This window comes from Schistocerca piceifrons, chromosome 7 (assembly GCF_021461385.2).
Source record: "Schistocerca piceifrons isolate TAMUIC-IGC-003096 chromosome 7, iqSchPice1.1, whole genome shotgun sequence".
NCBI classification, from domain to species: domain Eukaryota; kingdom Metazoa; phylum Arthropoda; class Insecta; order Orthoptera; family Acrididae; genus Schistocerca; species Schistocerca piceifrons.
The window spans coordinates 199,426,525-199,445,289 of record NC_060144.1 but is presented as its reverse complement, the minus strand read 5'-3'; the positions used below and the strand labels follow the sequence as shown (position 1 = coordinate 199,445,289).

Here is an 18,765-nt window from a genome sequence, read left to right as displayed (position 1 = left end):
TTTTATTACTCATATGATCGGTTTCGGTTCATTCAGAACCATCTCCAGATCTGATATTTAATTGTTGAAGAAACGCTTTCTCGCTAAACAATGGCTACCAAAAAATGTCTGACAGCTTGTCAGATCAGCTGTCAATCAAAATTTCTTTCAAACACGTTAAATACAGTCTACGTTTGGCAAACACATCAAAGCTGAACACTACCAAACAATTTGACAAACTAGTGAAATGTTTGCAAAAACAGACATAATGTCTCATGGGATAACAGCAATCAGTGATTTTATAATGTTATTTTAAATCCGTCTTGATTGCAAATTTTTTTATTACTATTATTATATGAGTAATAAAAAAATTTGCAATCAAGACGGATTTAAAGTAACATTATAAAATCACTGATTGCTGTTATCCCATGAGACATTGTCTGTTTTTGCAAACATTTCACTGGTTTGTCAAATTGTTTGGTAGTGTTCAGCTTTGATGTGTTTGCCAAACGTAGACTGTATTTAACGTGTTTGAAAGAAATTTTGATTGACAGCTGATCTGACAAGCTGTCAGACATTTTTTGGCAGCCATTTTTTAGCGAGAAAGCGTTTCTTCAACAATTCATCTCACTGAGGAAAATCAGTATTTTACGCGCAACACACTAGCGGGAGACCAATAATACAAAAAAGTCTAAGCTCTCCAGTTTTTCCACGGACAATGTATTGTGGTATTTCTAATCAACTTTTATTAGAGGAACAGAGTAGACTGTCGCTTCTTTTTCAATGTGAGTGTGAAGTAGTTCTCTCAGTCTATTAAAAGTTGGACTGTTTATTCGAAGAAATTTTATGTAATGAAGTTCTGACTGTAACATGTCCTGCACCAGCGTCTTGTTTTGTTTTCCTTCTATACACACAGTGCTGAAGTCAATGCAACAAATGTTTTGCCTGCATTGGTAGACATTCCCACTAATGTTAGAATACTTCGCCACACGAGACGCAAAACCTGACAGCTGCTTCAGAAGTGAGGTTACATTTTGACGGTCTTTGTTGGTACGTTTGCGCGCTTGTTTGACAAACCTGTAGATAGGAAACAGCGAGTTTGACAAACAAGTTTTATCGTCTACAACGGCCTTTAGATGATGAGGTGCCTGTGAAAAATGTCAAGCTGCGCCGTGGTTTGGAGCTAGCGCTGTTGTGTTGATCCATCTGTGATTGGGAAAGTAAGTCAGCTGAAACGCCAGATGAAGTGCAGGTCGTACCTAGTACGAGACGGAGCCTAGCAAAGCGTCAGCCTTGGGATGAAGGGCCGCTCCTCCGGCTGAGCTGGTGTGCCGTGACAGAGTGGCGCAGCTGCCCGCCGGCGCTGACTGGCAGGATGTGGCCTGTTAACTCGCAGTTGACCTCCGGCGGTCGGCGCGAGACGCTAGGCCGGCGCAGCCAGCTCGCGGAAGTTCTTCCTGCCCACACGGCAGCAGGCGCGGGGAAAAACATGTCCCCCTCTCCCGCACTCGCCCCACCGCGTACAAGAGGAAACTAGACACTAGAACTAAAGCAACGCTGTATTAAGCCTCCCGGGCCTCTGGATACGTCTATGGTTAACTTGCGTTTGCTGGCGCGATTACTGTGCTGGTGACGGTTTCGTGGCGACAAGCAGGTCTTGCTACGGATTGTAATCTGTCCGTAACAAATCACTGAAGCCTCAAATAGTCTCTCCATCAGAATTTGCCAAAACAGATTGCCCAGCTGGCGTCTACAAGAGGAACCTTGAAGTTCATCGCAGAGGTTGTGCCAGTTCGTAAACATAGGCTGAGCTTCAGTCCCTCCAGCCGTTATTGCCAGTAGGTGAAATATCATGCTGCTGCTTCTTCTTTATTCAATCAGCTCCTCGTTTGGCCTCACGAGACTGAGTGGGTCCAGTTTCCGATATCCCTGCCACAGAAATAAATGTGAAGAGATACAGGGAATCGAAACAGGACTCTTCCAACCAAAGCCATGCAGCTATAGAATGGTTTACTTGTCCGTTCATTGCAATCAAAGCGGAGCAACAAACCTCTCCCTGGACCAGTGTTTTTCAGATTAGCCAACATATATCATTGACGTGTCTTGAAAGGAGGATATAAGATGAACATCAATAAAAGCAAAACGAGGATAATGGAATGTAGTCGAATTAAGTCGGGTGATGATGCTGAAGGAATTAGATTAGGAAATGAGACACTTAAAGTAGTAAAGGAGTTTTGCTATTTGGGGAGCAAAATAACACGATGGTCGAAGTAGAGAGGACATAAAATGTAGGCTGGCAATGGCAAGGAAAGCGTTTCTGAAGAAGAGAAATTTGTTAACATAGAGTATAGATTTAAGAGTCAGGAAGTCGTTTCTGAGAGTATTTGTGTGGAGTGTAGCCATGTATGGAAGTGAAACATGGTCGATAACTAGTTTGGACAAGAAGAAAATAGAAGCTTTTGAAATGTGGTGCTACAGAAGATTGCTGAAGATTAGATGGGTAGATCATATAACTAATGAGGTGTTGAATAGGGTTGGGGAGCGGAGAAGTTTGTGGCACAACTCGACTAGAAGAAGGGATCGGTTGGTAGGATGTGTTCTGAGGCATCAGGGGATCACCAATTTGGTATTGGAGGGCAGCGTGGAGGTTAAAAATCGTAGGGGGAGACCAAGAGATGAATACACTAAACAGATACAGAAGGATGTAGGTTGCAGTAGGTACTGGGAGATGAAGATGCGTGCACAGGATAGAGTAGCATGGAGAGCAGCATCAAACCAGTCTCAGGACTGAAGACGACAACAACAACATATCATTGACCCGTCCTTGCAAATTTCCATAATGAATCATACTCCTGTTTTCCATTGGCGATAGTCACTCATCTCCTACGTTTAAGTCGTCACTCTCCGTCTTGTCCACAATGAGCGTCTACACTTTGATGTCTCTTCTCCATTTCTTCTTCTTCTCCTCCTCCTCCTCCTCCTCCACCTCCTCTCTGTCTCTGTCTCTCTCTCTCTCTCTTTCTCGTGGCTGCAGTTAAGTCGTACAGTTTTTTTTAGAGACATCATGGCCACCTTTGACTGTAAAATTATTGATGAAAAAAGGTCAAATTTAGCCTATGAATATGTTCGTGCTAACAGCCTCAGTGTCATTAAAACGGTGAACGTTTGTAGTTGTTTGATGTTATTTGTGTGCAAGACGGTAGTTATGAATATTATATTATTTGTGATAGTAAAAATTTGTAGATTGCCAAATAACATTGTAAATTTAATAAAAGTTCATCCGATTACAAGTATTTTTCGCATTACGTCAATTGTAATATAAATAGTAAAGAAAATGACTGCGTTAGAAATAAAAAAAAACTGACGAGCGGGACTCGATCCAGCGATTACGCGACTTTAACGCTAACCACATTTTTTTTTTATTCATTTTGTTCGATATTGTTCGTTGCGTTTGGTCAGGGCGGACGTCACAAGACATCCGTTCAAGTTGATCGTTGATTCTTTGACTCAGTTTTCTTTTTTTTTTTTTACAGAGTGCACGCAGCCCTCTGACGAACACGCTGAGCTACCGTGCCGGCTAACCACTCGGCTGCCGGTGATTCATGGTCCAAATGGCCACGCACAGGTGTATATATTTGACGATCGAAATTATCTTGCGATTTTCTCAATAACTCTTGAGAAGTACGCGCTACTGCTTACAATTTCGTTGTCCTCGTGGAGTACTCGAGTGTACGAAGTTTGCAGTAAATCAGCATTCCAAATGTCGTGGCCTCCCCTTGTGAGTCCGACACACGGTTTGAGCTCCCAGGCAGTTTCGTATAGGACCCATATTTCTCGATATCGAGACGACTGTGAGCTGTTTTCAGTACCACTGTTTTGCCCGCCCGTCTTGCCCGAGCGGTATAACGCACTACTTTCCGGGCAGGAAGGAGCGCCTGGTCCCCGGCACGAATCCGCCCGGCGGATTTGTGTCGAGGTCCGGTGAACCGACCAGTCTGTGGACGGTTTTTAGGCGGTTTTCCATCTGCCTCGGCGAATGCGGGCCGGATCCCTTTATTTCGCTTCAGTTACACTATGTCGGCGATTGCTGCGCAAACAAGTTCTTCACGTACGCGTACACCACCTTTACTCTACCACGCAAACATAGGGGTTACACTCGTCTGGCGTGAGACGTTCTCTGGGGGGTCCACCGGCGGCCGAACCGCACAATAACCCTGGGTTCGGGGTGGGGCGGCAGACGGGTGAAGTGGACTGCGGTAGTCGTCGTGGGGTTGTGGACCACTACAGCTGCGGCGGGGACGGAGCCCCTCCGTCGTTTCTAGGTACCCGGTTACCATACAATACAGTACCATACCACTGTTTTCCTACACCGTATCAAGCACGGCAGTGTGTTGGGTGTTTCCCTATTTTTGCCCATCTCCTGTACGTGTGTACCGTGTGGTGTATGTCGGCGGTTGTCAGAGAAAAAGCCGAGTCCTTTTCTAGAGCAGCGACATTAAGTCAGGTGTAGTGTTGTGAACAGACGGTGACGTGACGTGACGCCCCGCTCCGTGTTGCAGGCATGAAGGTGCTGCCACTGTCGCTGCCGCCGGCCGCGGTGGAGCGCGCGGCGAGCGTGGGCCCCGGCCTGGGGTCCCCGCACGGCGGCGCGCTGCCGCTGTCGCTGCAGCTGAGCGCAGGAGAGCTGCTGTGGCGGTACCCCGGCCTGGGGCTGGCCGCCGCCGCCTCCGCCTCCGCCGGCTCGCCCCAGCACGCCGCCGCCGCGGCCGCCGCCGCCGCCTCCGTGGGCGGCCAGGCCGCCGCCGCCGCTGCCGCCGCCGCCTCCCTGCACTTCCCCTCCTCCAACGTCGTCGATTTCAAGGCGCACCTGCCGCCTTCGCTAGGTGAGTCACCATCACTCCCATTACATTCATCTTCCTGTGTTTACGAATTATCCACACGCCTGTTCGTCTCCTCCTCCTCACTTCAACATTCTTTTCCCCTCATTATCCGTTCCTCATCCGCATCTTTCATTTTCCTCCTCCACATTCTTTGTCATCATTCTTCTTCACCTCCTCCTCCTCCTTCCCTTTCTTCTTCTTCTCCTTCTCCTTCTCCTCCTCCTCTTTCTTCTTCTTCATCACTTCCTCCTCTTCCTACTTCTCCATCTCCTCCCCCTTTCTTCTTTACCATCACCACCTTCTTCTTCTTCCTCCTCCTCCTCCTCCTCCTCCTCCTCCTCCTCCTGTCAGCCTTTTCTTACTTCAAGCGGAACCTGCTGCCTTTCCTAGGTGAGTCACCATCCCTCCGATTACATTCATCTTCCTGTTTTTACGACTTATCCACAATCCTGTTCGTCTCCTCCTCCTCCTCCTCCTCCTCCTCCTCCTCATCCTTACTTCCTCAACATTCTTTTCCTCTCATTATCCCTTCCTCATCCGCATCTTTCATTTTCCTCCTCCACTTTCTCTGTCATCATCCTTCTTCACCTCCTCTTCCTCCTCCTTCACTTTCTTCTTCTTCTTCTTCTTCTTCTTCTTCACCTCCTCCTCTTCCTCCTTCTCCATCTCCTCCCCCTTTCTTCTTTACCATCTTCTTCTTCTTCTTTTTCTTCTTCTTCTTCTTCTTCTTCTTCTTCTTCTTCTTCTTTTTCTTCTTCTTCTTCTTCTTCCTCCTCCTTCTGTCAGCCTTTTCACAGTCCTTGTCAGTAGTCTCTTAATAATGAGTAGGACTCTCACCTTCGATTTTTGTCATCTGTTGCACTGTGTTCTACGTAAATTACTAAAAATAATGTGTTATGGCATGTGCCATTGTGTTTTAGTGATGGGTCATTCAAGACTTTACATCAACAGCAGGAACTGCCTCAGAAGCAGTAGCATTACTACACTACTGGAAATTAAAATTGCTACATCAAGAAGAAATGCAGATGGTAAACGGGTCTTCCTTGGACAAATATATTATACTAGAGCTGACATGTCATTACATTTTCACGCAATTTGGGTGCGTAGATCCTGAGAAGTCAGTACCCAGAACAACCGCCTCTGGTCCAAATAACGGCCTTGATACACCTGGGCATTGAGTGAGACAGAGCTTGGATGGCGTGTACAGGTACAGCTGCCCATGCAACTTCAACACGATACCACAGTTCATCAAGAGTAGTGTCTGGCATATTGCGACGAGTCAGTTGCTCGGCCGCCATTGACCAGACGTTTTCAATTGGTGGAGATCTGGAGAATGTGCTGGCCAGGGCAGCAGTCGAACATATTCTGTATCCAGAAAGGCCCGTACAGGACCTGCAACATGCGGTTGTGCATTATGCTGCTGAAATGTAGGGTTTCACAGGGATCGAATGAAGGGTAGAGCCACGGGTCGTAACACATGTGAAATGTAACCTCTACTGTTCAAAGTGCCGTCAATGTGAACAAGAGGTGACTGAGATGTGTAACCAATGGCACCCCACACCATCACAATGGATGATACGCCAGTATGGCGATTACGAATACATGCTTCCAATGTGCTTTCACCGCGATGTCGCCAAACACGGATGCGACCATCATGATACTGTAAACAGAACCTGGATTCATCCGAAAAACTGACGTTTTGGCATTCGTCCACCCAGGTTCGTTGTTGAGTAAACCATTGCAGGCGCTCCTGTCTGTGATGCAGCGTCAAGGGTAACCGCAGCCGTGGTCTCCGAGCTGATAGTCTGTGCTGCTGCAAACGTCGTCGAACTGTTCGTGCAGATGGTTGTTGTCTTGCAAACGTCCCCATCTGTTGACTCAGGGATCGAGACGGGGCTGCACGATCCGTTACAGCCATGCGGAGAAGATGCCTGTCATCTCGACTGCTAGTGATATGAGGCCGTTGGGATCCAGCACAGCGTTCCGTATTACCCTCCTGAACCCACCGATTCCATATTCTGCTAACAGTCATTGGATCTCGACCAATGTGAGCAGCAATGTTGCGATACGATAAACCGTAATCGCGATAGGCTACAATCCGACCTTTATCAAAGTCAGAAACGTGATGGTACGCATTTCTCCTCCTAAACACGAGGCATCACAACAACGTTTCACCAGGCAACGCTGGTCAACTGCTGTTTGTGTATGGGAAATCGGTTGGAAACTTTCCTCATCTCAGCACGTTGTAGGTGTTGCCACCGGCGCCAACCTTGTGTGAATGCTCTGAAAAGCTAATCATTTGCATATCACAGCATCTTCTTCCTGTTGGTTAAATTTCGCTTCTGTAGCACATCATTTTCATGGTGTAGCAATTTTAATGGCCAGTAGTGCAGTAGTTCCAGATTATTTTTGCAAAGATATAATCTGGCAATAGAAAATCAGGATGGAATTATGACAATATTATGAAAAGGATAGATTGCTTCTCACCACATAGCGGAGATGCTGAGTCACAGAGGTCTTCATCAGAATTAGACAGCATAAACGTGTATGCAGACACACACACACACACACACACACACACACACACACACACACACACACACACACAGTCTCTGGATGCCAATGCTGCAAGAGCTAAGAAGATGATAGGAAGAAAGTGTAAGATAAAAAGTAATAAATTTTTCACTCTTAATTGTGTGAAAAAGGCCAGTTATATGCGTGCACTAGTGCACCCACACACACATACACAAAACCTATATTTTTTACTAGTGTTAAGTAAAGTTTCTTTGTCAAAGTAATGTAGAAGCAAGTGGAAAATAAATGAGAAAGAGAAAACATTGTGATACTTTCTTCATAAACCTAGTCTCATTGAAACCCCTAGTTATGGAAATTCCTCATTTGTAGGAACTAATAATCGTATGTTACAAACTGCCAAACCTAACCATTCAAACAACTGTCACTAACACTAACACTAACATAAAAGAATTTCATCTAGACCATACATAATTCTTACACTTGCCACTGGTAATCATCTCACACACCTCTCTCCCTTGTGGACTTTTCAGCAAGTCCATTTTCCTTTGTTCCAGCCTCAGACCCGAGAATATGGTCACGAGAGGATGTGGCAGCTTTCTTGAAGTGGTGTGAGAGGGAATTCGACTTGCCCGAATTCAACATGGACATGTTCCAGATGAACGGTGAGTAATCAGATAGCAAGTTACATAATGTGCACAGTACAGGAAATAAATTGCCAAACTTCACATTCTTATTCAAGTAAGATTAAAAATTAATTTCTTGGGTTTTATTGTATAAATCTTTTTTTTTATTGTAGAACCAGAACATGCAAACAAAATATCTTGCCATCCAGCTACTCGTACATTATTTGTTGTGTTGTGGCTGTGTTTCATTCTGTCTGTAGTGTTACCCAGCCACCTGTTCATAACAAAGTTCTACGTAACTTCTGTTCTACAACTTCCCAGTTGTGCAGTCTTTTGAATTGACCTCTTACCCGTAGGCAAGGCCCTGTGCCTGCTGACGAAGGCAGACCTGGGCGAGCGGTCGTCTGCGGCGGGCGACGTGCTGCACAACGTTCTGCAGCTGCTGGTGCGCGATGCGGCGGCACTGGCACGCTGCCTGCCCTCCAGCCCCGTAACGCCCACATCGCGCTGCTACCCACCACCCCCGCCGCCGTCACCCGCCGCCTGGGGATTCGTCGATTTTCCACCCCCCTCTGGGTTCGTGCACCTCGTGCAACACGGCAACTCTGTCACACTCAGTCCTGCACCCTCCGTCGATAGCCAGTCGGGTGAGTAAATCCTGATAAATATCACTCTTGTACACCTCTTGGCTGGTACTGAGCTATCATTTTGGAATATTAATGTGGTTGATCTGGTTTATCTTATCTAGGTGACTCATCCTTTTTGTAGTGCTGGATGCATTCATTTATACTTAGTATTTGAAGCTCTGCCCCATCTCTTTCTCCTCCTGTTTGTCCTTTTGTAACCTTCCATTCCTTTTAAAAATTGCATTTCTGCTGTGTGCGACCCTTTTTTTAGATCCGTACTTCACTCTTACACAGCAAGGTAATATTGTCCATAGTGTCAAAGAAATTTCACCATCATGTAATTCCTCAATTTATTTTTGAAATTTCTGATTACCATGTCTCCCTTTCATCAGGAAGAAAACAAAGCTTCAGTATTTGTTCTATTCAGATAGTCTGTTTTTCTCTAATGTGGGCTCAGTTTGTGTTACATTATGGGCTTTTCATGAAGCTGTTCACCAACAAGTATGTGGTGTGTGTTTCTTCCGTACAGGGAGCCCACAGCATGCAGACCACATGGCGGCATCGTCGTACCACAGTGGCAGTGCGGGTAGCAACAGCAACGGTTCCGACTCAGACGATGACAGCTGCCAGGAGGCGGCAGGTCCGGGCCACGCGGGCAGCTCGCCACCCCCTACCGCAACTGCTGCCCCTGCACCAGCCCCTGCGCACCAACAGCTCCAGCACACGCAGCCCCCACCACCGAGCCTGCCACCCCCGTCACCCACGGCACGCGAGCCGCCTCCGTCGCCTGCTTCCAACACTGTTTTCAGGAACGCTTTCGCACCCCGCGAATTCTTCCCTTCGGACACCCCGGAGCCTAACACCAGTGAGTATAATCAGTCTCGTAGAGTGGTCCATACAACTTTGTAATTGCTATTTCAAATTCCTGGTGATCAAAGAAATTTTTATTGACGTAATTCTGCTAGAAATGAGAAGGGAGGTTACAACATACAGCTTATGATCGCCAATGAATTTTTTTACTTAGTGAGGTGAATTTCACGACAGTCCATCTATCCAGACAGGGTGTTAATCTCAGTAGTCCTCTTGTCGATATTAGAATCAACTTGCTCCAGTGCCATGAGTGGTTTTCATCACCTTCTCCACCATTTTCTTACTATCATCAACACACAATCTATCCAGATTCAAATCATAGATATACTCACCTAACTTGTGTGCACTGAAGAGCTGAACTCGAGATACGGTATCCGTGCTTTTTAAAGTCTAGGTAACAATTTGAATAAAGACACCCTTTCAGATTTGATAAATAAACTGTTGTACAGGATCTCACAGCCAACAATACCAGTAGACTGCTTTAGACTGAAGGAGACATTTCTAGCTGTTCTGCAACAATGCAGTTCCTGGACACAGTATTCTGATTACTTACTTACAGAAATAGTGACAAATTTGATAAAAACATTTATTTGCAAAAATAAAACAATGTTTCAAATTAACCTCAATATAGCTCAAAGCTGCCTAGTGTAATGAGTGGCATTTCTATTAAACTTGGAGAAAGAACACAATAGTATTGGATTACAAGATTAGTGGTGAACAACTGGAGCACTTCACATTAGTTAAATAATATTTAAGTGTAACACTAAGAGGCATAACGACACAAAGCGAACACAGAAAATTGGTTTTAGATAACGCTTCTTACTCACAGTTGTGAATGAAAAATGAATTCTATTTCTCAAAATAGATTTGGTGCTTTAATTTCAGTGTCAAACTTCTTTGATACTTAAATTTGTTGGAATGATTCTGGGATAAGTGCAGTGTACCTTTAAAGGAAATAACATACAAGGTGCTTGAGCAACCAATTCTAGAACTATTTGGAATCCTTATTATAAAGGCATGACAGCTGACATCAGACATATTCAGAGATATGTTGTCAAGATTGAAACAAGTTGGTATAGGCTGTAAGAAAGTGAATCGAGGTGGTGCCACAAACCGTATTGTAGATTGCAGAATACATATGCGTACACACATGTTCAAGATTGCTTCATACACAATTAAAGTGACAGATCAATGGCAGTCTATTTAATTGATACAACTTTTCAACTATTGTTCATTAAATTTGGCACTTTAGTATGTTGAAGATATTTGAAATGTAATAACAACATTTGCATCATAAAATTAATAGTTAGTAAAAATTTTATATATATATATATATATATATATATATATATATATATATATATATATATATATATATATATTTCTCTTTATTATCTCAATAGCTATGTGTAATTAAGCATGTAAAGCATATATGGAAATATGGTATATCTATTATATTTAAATTTTCTTCATAGCAGGTATAACAGCAATAAATATATTAAAAGAATTTGGGCATTTTCTGCATTTGCTGTATTAATTTTATTTTTGCACAATTAATTTCAACCTGTGGGCCATTGGCAACTGATTTTGTGGTTCTGCAATAAAAAAATTACATTTTACATATTGAAATGTCAGCTGGAATTTCAAGATGTAAGGCATAGTTTTTTATTGTAGTTCCACAAAATCACTAGAGAATGGTATAGAAGGCTGAAAGTAATTAGGAAGCAATAAAATTAACACAGCAAAAGTGGAAAATACCACCTTGTCTTATTACACAAACATTGTGATTATGAGGGCAAATCAAATATAAACCATAATTATCATTTTATGCGCTTTTTTGTAAATGGAGAATGGTGCAATCTCTGCTCATGTTTGCTTTCATTTCTGATGTTGTCGTACCTTTTCTTTGGTGAGAATTGCTTTGTCAGAGCAATAGGTACTGTCATCTGCTGTCCAGTGGACTATGTTTCGTACAACAGGGTGCCTAAAATCATCCAAAATTTTGAAGAGTTTTGCACCACAGTTCAGAAACAGCACTCTGAGGAAGACTAAAGTATACGTATGGTGAAAACAGAATTTACAAGGACAGAAACAGTTGAGAAATATCAGCATGACTGAAGAGAATATTCACATTGTTAACCAGCTTAGTGAAGACGATTGCTGAATAACAGTTGCTGACATTGTTACTAAGATTGACATAAGTATCACTCATATGATACTTGTTGACAACCTCGGATTTCAGAAAGTGTCCACAAGATGGGCGTCTTGTATTCTCACCACGGAGCACAAATGGAAGCATCTCAAGGTGTGCAAGGAGCTGTTGATGTGCTACCAAACTGAAGTAGAACATTTTTTGCTCTGGACTGTGACTTGAGATTAATCACGGGAGCACCATCACACTCCAGAATCGAAAAAGAAAGCTGCATGGAATAAGCAAGAAGGATGAATGTGCACTCATCAAAGCCAAAAAGTCTCTTTGCAAGGAAGGTTGCAACAGTCTTTTTTTGATTTTTAAAGGAGTTTTTCTCATCAATTTTCTCCACAAATGTCATACCATGAATACTGCATATTACTGCCCACATTTGAACCAAACCAAATGCACATATCTTCAGGAATTTGCATATTTACAATCCAGGATGTGATCACTCAACAAAAAATTAAGGAGTTGTCCTGGACGCACTAGAACATCAACCCCATAGTTCAGACTTACCATCCTGTGATTTTCCTTTGTTTGGACCACTAAAGGAAACAGTCGGAGGACACAGATCTGATAAAGATGGTGCTGTGAAGTGTTCGTGCACAACTGGCTGCTCTCATGGACCAATCATTTTATGAGAATAGGATCAAGAAACTGCTTATCCACTGGGAAAAATGTGTGTCCCATTCAGGAGAATGAATTTTTCTAAAGCTTGAATAAACTTACAAAAAGGAAATATGGTTTATATTTGATTCACCCTTCTGTATTGTCACTATTCTAAAATAATAATAACAACAATAATTAAAAATATGTGCCTCTTTGCAGATGGCCGCCTTTTGTGGGATTTCCTGCAACAGCTGCTGAATGATCCAACACAACGGTACACAAACTACATTGCATGGAAGAACCGGGACACTGGTGTTTTCAAGATTGTTGATCCCGCAGGACTTGCAAAGTTATGGGGGATTCAGAAGAACCATCTTTCAATGAACTATGACAAAATGTCTCGTGCTCTGCGGTATTACTACAGAGTCAATATTCTGAGGAAAGTCCAGGGCGAGAGACATTGCTACCAGTAAGTAAATTCCATTTATATATGGATGTATATTCTTTAATGTTCATTTTTGTCATGTATATTTAGAATAAATCTTTATCAGAATCAGAATCAAGCAGTTAATAAAGTATTTCTAACTCAATGTTTCCTCGTATACCAGAAGTACTTGAGAAAGGTACGGGACAAGAGAGATAACAGCAGGTCAGGAGCAGAGGGAGATCAACTGAAGCCCTGTTTTTTAAATCTTTTCACAGAAACACGTCTATTTAATTTGTGGGCCCTTATAATGCTACTGACTACTGAACTGAAATTCTGTAGCTGTTATTTTATACTGGTGTTGGTAGCAGCTTGTGGTCTTCCTAAACAAATAACAGAACTTCCTATTAGAGTGGCTCATGTTAAAAGCTCCAGATTTTATTTATTTTTTAATTAAACAAAAATGTTCCACAACATCAGGGTTTGTCAGTGTATCTCTGACTGCATTAATTGCCAACTTTTCTCCTTTTCTCAAAGAGTCTGATGACTGATGGAAACTCGGAATGCACTGTCTTGGTGCATACAGCAATTGCACTAAAAGATGAGACATTTTCAGGGTGTATTTTATTGGAATTGATAAAGTACACATTGTTTGGATTTAGTTGATCAGTTCAGAAGGTTACTTCAGAAGGCCTGAGCGTAACACATTACTGAAATTAATTACCATGGCTGTTGCAAAACGCCACCATTATATCTCACAACAAAGTCGCATGGGCTGCCCTGCTGTTGTATACATGCAAAATTTCTTCTGATTTAGAGGTGACACAATATACCATTATCTTTTTTGCCTAGAGTATCATTGTTTGTTCAAAATGTACAAAAACTTTATCTGCAACAATCCTTCAAAAATTCTCTCTTCATGCCACCAAGGAGTTTCAGAGCTTTGTGCTTTTCATTCATTGAATAAAATTTTTAATTTTCTCTTTACATTCACAAATATAGTGAAGGAGACAGAACAGCATCGCTGTGTATTTGACTTACTCAATGAATTTTATCCCATCAAGTATAAAAGTAATTAGAGTGCACTTCTATTGTGTTTTTTAAGACAGCTACAGCAGCTATTCAACACTACAAGTATATTGAGGCATGGAGCTCTGTGATCTGTCTATCACTCTTCATACAACTTGTAATTTGCTGTAGCAATCTTTCAGGGCCATAGTGATGAGTTGCGACTATGTAAGTCAAATGTTAAACTTTCGGTTTGATTCAGTTTTTCACTAAAGGGTATTAAGTACAGTTGTCTGGACATTTAGCATAGTATACCAAGTTGAAATGACCCGTCGGGTAGACCGGTCACCTGGCGCAAGTTTCAAAATATGTATATAGGAGAATAAGACAGTATTTTACTGGTGTCATGCAAAAATTCAGGAATTTTTATAAAATTAAAAAATAAAATTTTTGTGTAATAATAGTTTTCCTGAAATGATAAAAAAACATGCTGGGCATCATAACACAAAAAGAAAATGATGAGCCAAATTGACAGCCACAAGCAATTATACAAGAAAAAGCAATAGATCAGTGTATACAAGTAGCAGGGAGATATAGCTAGACACGTGAGAAGACAACTCAGTTTTTAATCTTGCATTCTTCTTGCACAAATAACAATCTGGTTGTTAAAAGTTCCTCCATACAGCTCAGGAGTTTGTTCTCACACTGAATCTAATAATTTTAAGTCCTTGGAAGGATTTATGTGCCACAATCAGTTTATGTACACCAGTGTGCTTTTATAACTGTGACAGAATCATTGTCATCATCATCATTATTATTGTTGTCATAAATAATGTCATGTTAACCGTGATACCAACATAAGCAATTTATTCAGTCAACTTCTTGTGGAATGCCTACAAGCAGTACCTATTCTACAATAGTAGCTCTTTTTACACATTGTTGAATAATGAATAGAAAGTACTGTGATATTTGACAATAATTACAAATAATTGTAATGTTATTAAAACACTGTCAATTTTTAGGTTCCTGCGCAACCCGAGTGAGCTGAAGAGCATAAAGAACATGTCACTACTGCGACAGCAGATGAGTCCCCCGAGGGCAACAGGCCCTGCAGCGAGCCACAGTGCCTCGAGTTTGACGATACCCATCAGGGTGAAGTTGGAGCCTAAGAGTGAACCAGATGGTGAAAATAGGAATGACAGTGACACTCCTGATGAGTCTGAGGAGCCTACCGACTTGAGCATGGAGCACCCAACGGACCTTAGCCCCACACGCACACATGCTCATCCTAATGACATTAACTGATGGACATCTGTAGACTGTGGGCAAAAGCATCGGTAATGTCCCAGAGTCATATAAGGTTCTGTGCTAGCTCTGACTATGGTATAATCCACGGTCTCTTCATTTTTTGAGGGGAGGCTAGTGGGTATTACAGTAAGACTCGAGCAGCTGTATGCTGATTATCTTGAGTGAACCGATTGGTTAAAATTGCTCATAACCTCCTATCAGTCTTGTGTAATTATCTGATATGTGATAATTTATTGTCCCTCGTTCTTCAGCAGAGTCAATTTTTATTTTGAAAAGTAGTAATTTTATATGTCATTTTTGCTGTGGCCATTATGGAGATAACAGAAGCAACAATCATGGCAAGCTTTACAAAACAGATGGAAACGCTGTTTTCGCAGGGTATGTTTCATGAATTGTTGGTATGGTTTGGAGCAGGTGAAGAGGAAGTGAAGTGAAGTTCTGACCTGTGTAATTACCTCCATTGGGACAGTGCAGCTGTGTCAAAGAGTGTCAAAGTCCTATCCTGTTATATGGTAATTAGACACATTTGTGAAAACACTGAATCTTTAAAACGTATTCAGGAAAACTACTGAAACAAAGAAAAACAAGTTTGTCATAAAGTCCATTCTTTTTGGAAGCAAACAGCTGTGGTAGTCCTTCGCTGTTTAGTCACAAGACGGAAGACTACTGTTGATCATCACAATATTTTGATATTTTGCTGGTGTTATTATTCATTTTTTTCAAATATTCAGTAATTTAATAACCCATCTAGAAGATTGTAGTGAGAGTGATTTTAAAATGGTGAAAGTCACCACTGGCAATTGAATATTGTGATTCAGTACAAGTAATCAACACAAGTGTTGGTAGCTTATTGAGTGTTTATCTTCTCACATCATGAGAGGTTTTTTCTGTGCCATTTATTTCATGTAACATTTATGAGGTAATAGACCATTTCCCTGTTGGAAATACTGCAGTTGACATGCAGTAAGTGATAAACGCGTAGAAACTTCTTATTTTTTAAGAAAGTGTAAAAATGCAGCACGCATTGAAAGGTCAATTCATTACTGAAATACAGTGTATCAGTAAGAAATGAGGGACCTTTACATTGTACAGTCTAAATTAGCTGCTCAGTTTTAGAGTTAGCGTATCATTGCAAATGAAGTAATGTGTAACACTAGTAATTATGACTGTGTGAAACATTCTGTGGCTCTCATATAAATGCCCAGTTAGCTACTATGCTTTGTAACCTTCTACACGACCACATCTCAGAAAGTGTGACAAATTAAGAGACAGACTGGACACATTTTGTTCTGTGACTACTTATCAAAGTCTTTCACTATTTAATTAGAAGATGTGGTATACTGTGAAACCTCAGAACAAGCTGAGTGGCTGCATTATTTATTACTTACTGAACATTTGCTCTGTGTTTTGGACAGCAGCTCTGAAGCCTTGCAGATTTTCTGTAGGGTAAAGTGTTTTCCACTGTGATCATTATATACATATATATTATATATACAGTGAATATTTTCTTTGTTAATCACTTGTAAATATATAAAAATGTTTTTGAAGGAGTGCTGTTAACAGAATATTTCTGACTTTGTATATTATAAATAATGTTTTAGTTTTTTGGTGATGAAGACCAGAAAAATGTAAATTTTTAATTTCACATTTTAGGACGGGACACAAAATAATTTTATTGTACAGTTTAGATATAGGGGTTAAATGTAATTAGTGGATTTAAACAGCTGGCTGCACCAAGTCTGAACCCACAATGTGATCGCACATGAGGGCATTTGGACAGAGTTGTGGAATCGGGCAGCTTCGGGGTTTACTGATTAAATGGTCATACTCAGAATGTGAAAATCTATACAATGAATTGAAAGATCTCATTATCTGTGAACTTCAAAAGTCTTTTGAAAATTGATGTACAAATGATATTAAAGAGAGAGAGATAACTATTTTTCTGTAATGGCTGTGTGTAAATACAGCTTTATAAAGTATGAATGAACAAAAAAATGGAAGTATATTTAATCAAAAGAACTAATCTGTTTCACTCTTTTCCTTGCCTCTATCCCATCAGCCATGCACAACATGTACCAAGATTTTTCCAATAAGAGAGTAATTATTAATCTGTGTTGCTCATGGAAGAACCAACACAAGGGTTCTATTTATTTTCATTGTGTCTCAGATGTGAATTGAACACCTTACTTCTGAAGACTTACAAGACTTGTTTCTTAACCAGTTATGTGTTACCTTTAGAAAAGTCAATAAATATCTATACATATCACATAGCTATACTTTATAAGCTATATCATGAGGTTCATCTGGTATGAATATTATGGCAGTCTTTTCTTTTCTAAACCCAAGTAGGAATAAACTCTGCCTGTATATCTTAAGACAGGCTTTAATTTTCCTTGTTGTTTTACATTCTTCATATCATTTATCATCTTCCTTTTGATGAAAAAATCATTAAATCATTAATATGTTTCACATGTATGTACTTAAGAGGGAGACAATGGCACCAGCACGATGTGCCCTAACAGGAGTTAGGATACATTTGAGGAGCAGTGTCTGGGGTGGACTAAAAAACATTTCACACAGACAGACAGACAGACAGACACACACACACACACACACACACACACACACACACACACACACACACAAGAAAAACAAGATTTAATGTATCAAAGGATGCGGAGTATGTTGAGAAAACAAATATTATACAAGAGCTTTCATTCAAATCAAATGGAAGTATTAACTGAATCATTTTTGTTTTACAGCATTAGTTGCTACCTGCAAACATACACAATCATCAGGCACCGCTGGCATTGTCTGATATTTGTAAGATCCTATTATGGCTCACTGCTGCAGATTCATCATAAACTAGACCCTAAGTGATTTTATTACAGCAAATTCAGCAAGTATCTCCCTAAACAATTATTGGGAAGAAACAATTATTGGGAAGAAATATATTTTACTATTGTGAACTTCTCTTCCTACATTTAATAATGGAAATTGGCCCTTCAAATATATCCTTTATGTAAAGTGAAAATATCGTGATGTTAGGAATTAATATTCTGAGATCCTACAAATATTTTACTGCTATGAAAAATTATCTCTGGTACTAATATTAAATATTTTTCTTTCTGACTAAAAATAAATTGGAAATTCTTTTAATTCTGAAATATTCATCAGGCTCAAGCCAAAGTTAATGCAAGCTTCTGCTATTGTGGTTTTACGTAAAGATAAATTTTCAACAATCAAAGATAAGCGTGTTGTGTTAACTGAAAATTGGACTTCATAAATAATTTTAAAATGTAGGTTGTTCAGAATGCCGAGCATGAGAAATGAAACGAAACTAATTTTAGGGTGCTTTTGGGAATTAAATTAAAATACCAGACATGCTTCCACTCATACAAAGCACTGGCCACATTTATGTAAACATTAAGGAGGGGAAAAGGTTTCTGTTTCAAAGCAGGAACAAATTTTTAAAATTCAACACACAATTATTATCTGACAGTAATTCAACTCACATGAATTGGCAGCAAGCCTCTATACATCAACAGGGTGTCTATGACCCGGGAGATCCGGGAAAAACCCGGGAATTTTTTCATCCGGGAGAAAACCGGGAAAAACCCGGGAATTTTTTAGAATTCCGGGAATCTGTTATTGTTTTAGTTTTCAGTTAAATTTTTGTGATTTTGACTGGTAAGAATCTACTCCAACA

The 18,765-nt window shown here is 40.9% G+C and overlaps 1 protein-coding gene across 1 annotated transcript; it reads left to right on the top strand.

Moving 5' to 3' along the window:
- The first annotated feature begins 4,748 nt into the window (after window positions 1-4,748).
- On the top strand, window positions 4,749-16,993 carry LOC124804744 (ets DNA-binding protein pokkuri). Its single transcript, XM_047265041.1, has 6 exons — window positions 4,749-4,862; window positions 7,949-8,056; window positions 8,374-8,664; window positions 9,173-9,508; window positions 12,536-12,785; window positions 14,771-16,993. Exons 2-6 carry the CDS (start codon window positions 8,035-8,037, stop codon window positions 15,051-15,053), a joined length of 1,182 nt encoding a protein of 393 aa, XP_047120997.1. The 5' UTR covers window positions 4,749-4,862; window positions 7,949-8,034; the 3' UTR covers window positions 15,054-16,993.
- Window positions 16,994-18,765: the final 1,772 nt, after the last annotated feature.